Source organism: Nicotiana tomentosiformis, chromosome 8 (genome assembly GCF_000390325.3).
Source record: "Nicotiana tomentosiformis chromosome 8, ASM39032v3, whole genome shotgun sequence".
Taxonomy (NCBI): Eukaryota; Viridiplantae; Streptophyta; class Magnoliopsida; order Solanales; family Solanaceae; genus Nicotiana; species Nicotiana tomentosiformis.
This window is the reverse complement of record NC_090819.1, coordinates 138,788,449-138,799,843: the sequence shown is the minus strand read 5'-3', so window position 1 is coordinate 138,799,843 and position 11,395 is coordinate 138,788,449. Positions and strand designations below refer to the sequence as shown.

At 37.7% G+C, this 11,395-nt stretch overlaps 1 protein-coding gene across 1 annotated transcript; it reads right to left on the bottom strand.

The window, feature by feature from the left end:
* Window positions 1-683: 683 nt before the first annotated feature.
* Window positions 684-5,932, bottom strand: LOC104096279 (uncharacterized protein At5g41620). The gene is made up of 3 exons (XM_009602633.4): window positions 5,383-5,932; window positions 4,125-4,250; window positions 684-2,700 (listed from the first exon to the last, which is right to left on the bottom strand). Exons 1-3 carry the CDS (start codon window positions 5,800-5,802, stop codon window positions 1,222-1,224), a joined length of 2,025 nt encoding a protein of 674 aa, XP_009600928.1. The 5' UTR covers window positions 5,803-5,932; the 3' UTR covers window positions 684-1,221.
* Window positions 5,933-11,395: the final 5,463 nt, after the last annotated feature.

Here is an 11,395-nt window from a genome sequence, read left to right as displayed (position 1 = left end):
GACTAAATTTCGATTACTTTTGAAATTGTGGCTATTTTTCAATTACCAATTGTAAATCTGGCTATTTCTGATTTGTTTTTTCTCCAATTAAGGAGAGAATTGGACTTATTAAGCAGTGACACTAATAGAGAAGGCCATTTTATCAAAGAAAATAGAAGCCCAACATGAAGTTTTTCATTTTAGATTTTCTGTGTCAGATTTTGCTATTGAACTTAGGAAGGAAATACTGCCTTTCATTCCAAAGACAAACTAATCTTAAGGAAGATGACTTAATGATGACTCTTCTTAATAGTCTAGTTGTTAACAGCTGCATTGCTGTTTAGCTTGTATTGTTCATATCCAGAAATCAAGAACTTGTCTTGTGGTTTGGGGGAGTTGGCCTCTTTTACATTGCCCTTTCAGTTATTTGATTTATGGTGGTGTCCGAACCAGCTTGCGCACATCTCGACTACTTGTTATCTTCCACCAGCACATTTTTCAAGTAACTTTATCTATCAAAGACTTAGGCAGAAAGAAATAAACCACCTCGTATTTTTTACCTCCCGGCGTTTTACCTTGGTGAAAATATTTGACGAAATGATGTCTCTAGCCTTGTTTTCAGGTCCACCACTGTATAAACCTATGGACAACTGTTATAGACTTGAATGAGAAAACACAAGCAATTATATAAGGGGACCCCAGAGAACAAGAATCCTATGTACATTTAAAAGCAAGTTTCTCAGGTCTTTTATTGACTCGAGGAGATACAAAAGGACATTTTTATAACTAAGGAGCTTGTGTCATTGTACTAGAGCATATAGCCACCATTAATGTACTCAAAGCTGAATGAAACATAAAGGTACAAAAATCATCCAACTAGTCAAAAGATTGCCTACACCAGAAGCATTCAATATACACTGAAGGAAAGTAGTAACCTTTCTGAAAAATGTGCATGGTGTGCAGCTAATGTAACAAGATTCTTTAATAACCACCCTTAAACAGAACACCCAGATCTCCGTGGAGGCACTCGAACATGATGCTGAACTGTTACAGTTGAACTTCCCATCTCATCCGTCGTTGCAAAAGGATCCGTTAGGATTCAGAAGTAAATATTTTGCTTCATCTCATCTATATATGTTGTTGACTTGCCATGCAACGACTATTTATCTGGTATACAGATTTGCATAATACTGACATGCATTATGCTCTGTTTCAAGCTACCAAAGCATATAAACATTAGAACTAGAAGGAAATCTTGGTGCCTTTCAAACGCGATCGTGAACGTTGACCCCTTGTTCTTGCTTCCAGTAGCTTGGCCTTCAAAGTATTCTCCTTTAAATCTGGTGGCAATTTAGTAGATGACTCAGATACGTTCTCATGCGAGGGAAGCTTCTCAGTCCATTGCCTGACCGGACTAGCCCGAGCCCTCCTCACTGAGGTTCCATAAGAAGCTAACTCATAATCATTTTCAGGTGGCACGTTTCCACCTTCTGACAACAAATAGTGACTTCTAATTAATTCATCAATCATATAATTTGAGTTGACTCCAGGTGTTCCATCAGCTTTATTCTTTTTCCCAGAACTATTACTTTCTTCTGTTACTTCACAGATTTCGAACTTCTTCGAAGTGCTAATTTCAACTTGGTTCTTTTCACTAGTTTCTCCCGGATCCTGATTGTCAAGATGGTTCCTGCTTTCACTTGGTAATGATGCTCGAGCCATCTGTTCTTCAAACTCCACTTGCAAATTAGACACGCTGCTACCTTTTGACCTTTCGTGTAACGCAGGTTTCCTCAAAATGTAATTTGGTCTCATTGTTTCTTCAGCAGCACTTGGTTTTTGCAACTCAAAACAGTGCGAATCACTGCTAACAGAATCCTCGTCGTCACCCTCATCTTGTGGAGCACTGCCAGGAACATTAAGAGGGAATGAAACCCTAGAACCTCTTCGATCAGTGGGATCTCCTAAGCTAGCATTATTCCTAATACCAGTTTGTTTAGTTTGAAGAAAGGTCTCTATTTCAGACCTGAATTTTTCTATGATTGAGCTGTTATCACCTTGACCATATTGAGGTTCTATTTTTGTCTGCATCCGTTCATCAAGCCATGCTTCAGAAATGTGCAGAATTAGTTGATCTCCGTTAGTCCTTTCAGTCCAATCCTTGTCGGATTTCTGTCTTACAGAATGAAGCTCTTCTTCATAATGTCTTATTCCCCAAGCAAACTCATCACAGAGGTCTTCCAGAAGTTGTCGTGACTTCCTCTCTTTGTCCCTCTCTTTCAAAGCATTAGCAAGAGATGTTTTCACCTCATACAGCTCCCTAGCTAGTCTCCGATGCAGGGTCTCGGAGCGTTTTCTTAGCTTCCTTTCGTCTTCCAGTTCATCTCTGACAGATTGAATAGCAGAATTAATCCGATCTTGCTCCTTACTTTTCCTTGCCACTTTTTCCTCTGTTATCTGCTTCATCAATTCATCTATTTCATGTCTATCCACTTGCTGATGTCGCACCAAGTCCTTGATCCGGACACGAGCATGATCTAGTTCTTTCTTTAATGCTTTCACGAGTGACATGTTGGATGTGTGCTGCTCTTCCAGGCTCCAGATTCGATTCAGTACTTTTAGTAGTTCCGTAGATGTTTTTAGGCTGTAACTTGCCTCTCCAATTCTCCCTTTCAAATCTATAGAACTAGTTGGTGTTGCTGCAGCGTTGTAAGGTGCAATCTGAAAGAATATACATGTGAAGCTTTAGATGCATTATTAGGAAAGAATTTACATGATATTCTTTTCTGATAATGAAGAATTCACAAGTATTATCCTTAAAACAACAAGTTATTGAGTGATATTCTCGTTCGTTGTACTTGCCCTGTATCAACTACCAATCTAAAGGTGTAGAAGAAAATTTTAAGGTCATTTTCGTCGTTGTACTTGGCATAAGTATTCTTTTTGGTTTACTTGGCATAAGTATTCTTTAAGGTCATTTTCGCCGTTGTACTTGGCATAAGTATTCTTTTTGGTTTACCTAGAAGCACATCACAAGTCACATTAGATCCATTCAAGATAGAGAAACTTGGGACACATGACCTACAGACAAACCATAGCACCGTAAAGGTGGCAACAAGAAAATGTTGCTTATGAGATTTGAACCATTGGCCTCGTGCGTCAAGTTTTGAGAAAATTAAATAAATATTAAAAGAAACTGTTCCTGCAGGTCTTCCACCAGTGGAACAAACTTCTTAGAATTCAAATTTAAAAGATTTTAATCATGCCCTAAATTGTCCGATATCCACTAGAACAATAGCCTGCTCAAAAGCGATTGAAGAAAATGGAATGGAACTGCCTGCTTCAATTCCATTCCTGATTGTTTATTTTGCAGTTATCAATCAGATTAATCCAGCAATAACTAGGAAGGAAACAGACATTGAAGATAAACTAAAGAGAAAACTCCAAATGTTGGTCAAAGGATAGCTGATGACTGCTCCATAGTTACCGAGAGAAATAACTAGTGGAGCAAGTTTTTCAAGTTATGAATCACTTTCAGGCTATCAGCCTTGAACTTTTGACTCACTGGTGTGGAGAGGACTCCCTCAACCACAATGAATAATAATGGCCAATTTAAGTTACTAAACACTTTTCGGAACCATGAGATAAAATGTCCTCTAGAAAAAAAAATTTGATCCTCTCAAGATGTTCGTAGTGAAAGAAGCTATGAAAATTGGAATAATCAACAACTAGGATATAAGGACATTTATTCTATGGCTGCAAAGAGTCAACTAAAGTTAATGGACATTAGGCTTCGAGGATTTGCGATGCAAAGAGTATAAGATCTCTTTACCTAAGTTACTTTGAGAAATAGTTTCCATCAGCTCTAAAAAAGGGAAGCCCGGTGCACGAAGCATCTCGCATTACCCCAAGGGGTGTTATGTAGGCAACCTACCCTGATGCAAGCTATCAATGGCTAATTCCACGGCTGGAACCCGTGACCTGTAGGTCACACGGAGACAACTTTACCGTAGCACCAAGGCTCCCCTTCAGTTTCCATCAGCTCTAAATTCCTTAATGAAATACTGCATAATTGACCTTCTCCCTAGTATAGTTAAGTATTGCCCATAAAGATGTCATCGATGCAAATTACGAACTCTCTTTACCTCCATTGAACTTCCATAGCTTGCAGGAGATACAGGTTGAATTGCATGGTTGGTCCTTTCAATTGATCGATGATGTTGCATCAATGATGCAGTAACATGCCTCCTCAAACTGCCTGCACTTCCTGGCTGGCATTAAAAAACACAAATGTCACAGTGAATGCTTAGCAATTTCAAAACTTTGCTAGCTCAAATTGTACTCTAACTTAGAAAAGAGATAAGAACTCAAACAGCAAAGAATACAACAACAAGAACTGTGCGTTAATGCAAAACTAATCTATAGTAGGTCATATCAATCAACCATATCCATCTGCTCATTTCGAACCCTTTCATTCGAACACAACATAGATTATATCTCAGCCTGCGTTCGAAACAGCTCAGCATTAAAAGGCATGAAAAGGAACTTAGACAAAACAATAACTTAACAAGTTTTCTAGTCCTTGAAGGATACCCTGTTAGAGGCATAATCACTTGTTGGTCCTTAAAAGTTTATCGCCCTGAAATACACTAAGGAATAAATAAAAAGTTACAATCTTTAGGGCCAACCAAGCAGTTCTCTTGGACGCTAAGATACTCAAATCATCTAACAAATCCAAGAATTACTTGAAGCAAATAAAGAACCTGATTCAGATTTGTAAAAGTCGAAATCTTTTGGATCAAATTGAGATGAATAAGAACAAAAGAACATCAGAGATAGAGAATCAGAAAGGGGCAGTAAAAACTAGCAACTCCAACAACATCAGTTAGCCAAAACCTTGAAGATTCCAACTTTACCACAAACAATCAAGAAAATTAGCTAAATTACCAAGTTCTACCACTATTAAACAAAAGGGTTATTGCCATTCACAGAGCTATTGAAAAAACAAGAGAGAATTCTGATGAGCTAGAAACTCCAACAATATAATAAGTTAGCAAACACCCTCAGAACAAAAAAATCAACTCAAAGATTCCAACTTTACCACAAACAATCAAGAAAATTAGCTAAATTACCAAGTTCTGCCACTGTTAACCAAAAGGGTAATTGCCATTCACAGAGCTATTGGAAAAAAAGAGAGAATTCTAATGAGGTAGAAACTCCAACAACATAATAAGTTAGCCAAACACCCTCAGAACTATAAAATCAACTCAAAGATTCCAACTTTACCACAAACAATCAAGAAAATATAATAACAAACCATCCACTAAATGATACAATATGAACTAAATTACCAACTTCTGACACTACTAAAACAAAAGGGTAAACAAAAGTAGCTAAAATTACCAGGTCAGGTGAACTTGGTGAAGGATCAGGGTGTTCAAGAACCCTACTACTATCCTCATAAAGGTGATTTCTGTGGTGGTGATAAGGCTGTAGACGTCTGATTCTTGAATGAGGAACAACATTATTATTACTATGCATTTTAGAAAAAGGAATGTTGTAGTGATGAAGCTCCCAAAGAATTGCTGCAAGTTTTCTAGCAGAAACTGAAGAATTATGAAAAGGGGTTTCTCCAATTTCACTTTCTTGAACAACAACAGTAGTAGTACTACTATTATTATGATTATGATGATAATTTTGGAGCCTCAAAAAGGGTATTACTGGTGTGTTATGTCCCCCTCTTTTCCCTATTTTCTTCAACTTTTCCCCTAAATTTTCTTGCTTTTCTGCTGTCTCAACCCCACTTTTTTCTCCCCTTTTCATCTCTCTCTCTCTCTCTCTCTCTATACACACACACACTAAAATATTGTTTCTTTTTTTCTCTCTCAACTACCCATTATCTTTGAGTTAACTCACTGTAGTAACTGTTACAGCTACTGCTACTTGTATTGTATTGTACTGCAGTATTGAGTCTTTCTTGAGACTTGACTGGAGATTCTCTGCAACTTTTCTTGTGGTTTTAATGGTTGTATCCATGGCCAAAATATAGTACTACTACTACTACTAGTATAGTAGACTTTAATGAGGGGATTCACTATTCAGTAAAATTATTACAAGAGCCAAGAGGGGGACTCTATGTTGTAGCCACATAGACTGCTTTGTCAAATAAATTTTGATTTTCGTATCTCTCCGTGAAAAAGCAATATATTTATTATAATTAAATTTTCTTCTTTAGAAAAATATTATAAATCTTTTATATTTGGCTAATCTTTTTCTTAGAAAAAAAAGTTTTAGAGCCCGTTTGAACATAAAAAAGTTTTTACTTTTTTTTTAAAATTAGTGTTTGGCCATAAAAAATCTAGTTTTCACCTGAAGATGAATTTTGGAATTTTTTAAAATTTTTAAAAACTCCAAAAAATTATTTTTCAAATTTTTTAATCAGATCACTCACAAAACTTCAAAAACAACCCAAAATTATATTCATGTCCAAACACAACTCTAATTTTCAAATATTATTTTCACTTGAAATTTTTTTTCCCTTTCTTTTGGAATTTTATAATTTTTATGTCCAAACGCCCACTTAGACTTTAAAAATTGAGGATGCTTCCTTCTCATTCGGTAGTTTCCTCAATGTAGCAATAAGGGGTTTGAGAGTATTGTTTAGGGGTTGAACTTTTCCGGACAAGTGTTACCTGCTACTTTTATTTGCCTCTTCGTGAGATTATTTTCTCGGTATTTATACTCTCTTTTATATAGTGGACTGCTCATCTCCACCGTAGACATACGTCAACTAACCGAACCACGTTAAATATTTATCTCTTTTGGTATATTTTTCTTCTATTGTCTGATTTATTGCCGTTCAAGATTTGTTTTACTAGCTTACGCATGATACCTGATTATTTCGATCCTAAAATTTTACCCCTTGGGTAAATCAATATTTTCGAGAAATAATTTTTATATCATGTCCTTTTATAATTTTAAAATCTTTTTAGATTTTTTTACGTGTAAAAGACATATTTGTTACGTATAAAAATAAATCTATCGTATATATAAAAAAAGATACAAGGTCATAAAATTAAAAATAAATTTATGAAGAGCCACAAAACCAATCGCCCCTTTTACACATAAGTGTAGGGATGCATCCCTCAAATTGGAACTTCATGTTCACCGTTTAATTTTTGTAATTTCTTGAAGTGAGAAAAATAAATAGCCTAACTTGAATTCAATATAGTAGCAGATAGCTTTCTATAATATTGACAATTTTTTATTGTATTTTCCGATAAATTTAAGAGGGAAATGGTAATTTTTCGACTATACTTGTTTCCTTGCTATAGCGAACTAAGAATATTTAAATATTTTTCTAAAATGATAGTCCAACCTCATTTCAATATGAATGCAATATGACATGTGCATATACAGTATTATCATTAATGATAGTAGTTAACACCATTGGCGAATGTACCACTGTATCCACGAGTTCGATTTGACCAATAATTTTAGACGCGAAGCATAAATTTATGTATAAAAATTTACTAAAATTGTAACGACCCGACTTGTCGTTTTAAGAATTAACGCCTCGTACAGTGACTCAAGGTCTTGAGCAGATTCGCAATATGTATTATAACCCGCGGGTGTGGTCGAGTTTGAATTACTGAAGATTCGGAATTAAATTAAAAGAACAATCCTTAATTAGAAGCTTAAATGGAAAGAGTTGACCGGAGAGTTGACTTTTGAGCAAACGACTCCTGAATGGAATTTTGATGATGTTAATAGCTCCGTATGGTGATTATGGACTTATGAGTCATGACAAGTTGGTATCAGAGGTTTAGGTTCATAGGTTCTACGGGTCACGAACGAGTCTAGTAGAGTCTTGCGGATCGGTACGGAAATGTCTGTACTTATATTCGAGAGGCTACGAACTGTTAGGAAATTTCCACTTCTTTCATTCATGTCGTGCGGATTTGTTGATTGTAGAATTTGAGCCTTTGTATCTCTATTTTCTCACAGATGGTGAGGACACGTGCTACCAAGTTAGCTGAGCAGGCATCCGCACATACTGCTAGGACTGCAAGAGGCCGGAGCCGAGGTAGAGGCCGAGGCAAAGGTCGAGGAAGGGCACGTGCCGCGACTAGAGCACCTATCAGAAAAACAATGCAGGAGCCACCAGTAGCTCCAGTTGGGGGACACGTACCAGAAGCACCTGTTGTTACCCCCGGACTTCAAGAGACTTTGACATAATTCCTGAGTATGTTTGGTACATTAACCCAGGCGGGATTGATCTCCGTTGCACCAAATATTCCGCAGATTGGGGGAGTAGCTCCGACTCCTACCATAACTCCAGAGTAGCAGGTTCACGTTGGTTAGGTTCCGGGTGTAGTACCGGTACAATCTGTTATTCTGGTTCGGCCTGAGGTCAGGCTAGAGGCATCAGAAGAAGAACAAAAGAGACTTGAGAGGTTTAAGAGGTACAGTCCACCTACTTTCAGTGGCACAGCTACAGAGGATGCCCAAGGATTTCTAGAAAATTATCACTGTATTCTCCGCACCATGGGTATTGTGGAAGTGAGCGGAGTTACCTTTACTACATTTCAACTTTCAGGCGCAGCGTATCAGTGGTGGCAAATCTATGAAGAAGGTAGACCAGCCGATGCAATACCACCTACTTGGGCTCATATTTCAGAGATGTTTTTGAAGGAATTTATTCCCTAGACCCTTCGAGATGCGTGGCGCACAGAGTTTGAACGGTTGCGTCAGAGTACCATGACAGTGTCAGAATATGCCATCAGGTTTAGTGAGTTAGCTCGTCGTGCACCTGCTTTGGTTCCTACCGTTATAGAGCGGTCCGCAGATTCATTGAGGGGCTCGATTATGATCTTAAAATATGCATGGCTCGGGAGTTGCAAACTGATACTCCATTTCAGCAAGTACTGGAGATTGCGAGGAGGATTGAGGGTGTTTTAGGTGAGGAAAGGGAGTCTAAGGAGGCCAAAAGGTCTCGAAGCTCTGGAGGGTTCAGTGGATTTTACACTTAAGCTATGACCCATTATGGCGGAGGTTCGAGCAGTCGGCCGGCTCAGTCCGCACATCAGATTACTCGGGTTACCCCAGTAAGTTCTTATAGTGCACCACCGACACGAGATTTTTACAGTGGTTATTCCAGTTATCCGGCACAGACTCAGTACGAGCAGCTGTGACCTCAGAGGGGCTGTTATGAGTGTGGTGACACTAGGCACATTATGAGAGATTGTCTCATACTTGGGAGGGGCAGATTTTATCAGAACACTCAAACTATGGGCCCCAGTGCAACTACTACCCCACGTGCACAGCCAGTTAGGGGTTGGGGACAGATGGGTAGAGGGCGCCTAAGAGGTGGAGGCCCGACCCTTTGATATAATCGCTATGATTTGGCTGAGGCCGATACACCATATGGTGTCGTTACAGGTATTATCCTGATTTGTTATAAAATAATATTTTTCCTTAATTTGATTCGGTTCTGAATATTGAGGCGAGTCCTTCTATTATGCTCTACTTATGGGTGAGCATCGTAATTTTGTGAACCACTTATATGTTTATCCCTATTGGGAGGTTTAATGATGTTAGCCCGTGTCTATCATTTTAGTTTTGGGCACCATTGAGGGCTATAAGTCCAAAAGTAATTTTTATTATTCATTACAGTGGATTTGATGTATTTCGAAATAATTGATTCCAATCTTATGAATTATATTCCCTATCAGTATGAGGGTTCATTATGTGTTTGTGAAAACTGTTTATGAAATATATTGAAAATAAAAGAAAGGAAATTGAAATTTCAGTTGGCACAATGTGCAAAATACTTGTGATTCGGAGTTGAGGACGAGATCCTCGTATTTTTATATGATGTGAAATATTTAAATCGGGCTACAAGATGCGGTGGAAGTTATATAAGGACGAGGTCCTTGTGGTGAAATATTTATGAGTTTAAAATTCTCCCTGTGTGAAATTTAATTTGTACAATAATATTAATAGGGAGTCATGCCTGTTAGGCTTATTTGATAATTCTTGTATATTTTCTGTGCATATTCAGCCATTTTCGTGCTGTAAACATTGAGATTTAGCCTATGAGATGAGTGCTCAGGTGGCGTTAAATGTGGCTCATTAATCTGAATAAGTAATCATGAGGTCTTCATGCCTCACATTCTGTTGTCAGTGTTGTGAAAATTTGAAATGAGGTGGTGGTTAATATGAGATTAATTGATGATGCGAGAATTAATTATGAACGGCTTTTAAGACCAGAGATGTGGTGATGAGCATACATATGATGTGCTTCATGTCCTGATATCATTGTGATAATGCAATGCTTGTAATGCTGAGACTAATGTTATTGATATATACATTGTGGTGCCTTGTTGGGTTATGGATGTGTTGTTAGGAGTTGTTTGGTATTACTCTGGCAGGTGTTTAGGCCCAATTATAGAGGAGACTCTGCCGAAATTTCTGAAAAATTTGGGAGTTAGTAAAAAAATGGGGGATTGAGACGTGCAAAGGAAGAGACAAATTATGTTATGTGTTAGAGGGCGAATGATCCTAAGCGAGAAAGAATGAAATACCCCAGAAAAATTTTGAAGTACTTCAACACTATCAACAAAGTTGATGCGTGCGAAGGCGCGAGTTGCTATAGCCGGTTGAGACTAATACCGTGCGTTGATGTGAAAATCAGGCATTTAGAAAATGTTTGGAGTGTAAGAAAATTATTTTAAAGTTTATAAGTATGGATAAAAGAAATAATCTCAACCGAGGTGGTGCTGTCGGACCCATGTTAGATTACGGGACGTAGAATCACTCACGAGTATGTGTGTAAGGATACACTCAGTAATTTAAAGTCCACAGAAAGATTCTTGGCACGTTCGAGGACGAACGTGTATTTAAGAGGTAGAGAATGTAACGACCTGACTTGTCGTTTTAAGAATTAACGCCTCGTTCAGTGACTTAAGATCTCGAGCAGCTTCGCAATATGCATTATGACCCGCGGGTGTGGTCAAGTTTGAATTACTGAAGATTCAGAATTAAATTAAAAGAACAATCCTTATTTAGAAGCTTAAATGGAAAGAGTTGACCGAGAAGTTGACTTTTGAGCAAACGACTCTAGAATGGAATTTTGATGATGTCAATAACTCCGTATGGTGATTATGGACTTATGGGTCGTGACACACTTGTCACCTCGTGTACACGACTTTTATCACATTACAATTAATACCAATCCTAGGGAAAATTTCCCCCACACAAGGTTAGACAAGTCACTTACCTCGACTTGCTCCAATTTAATCAAGTAGTATGCTTTTTTCTCGATTTTCTAACTCCGATCGACTCGTATCTAGTCATAATTAATTTGATACAGTCAACAAAAAATATAGGAATCAATTTAATAAGAAAATACTAT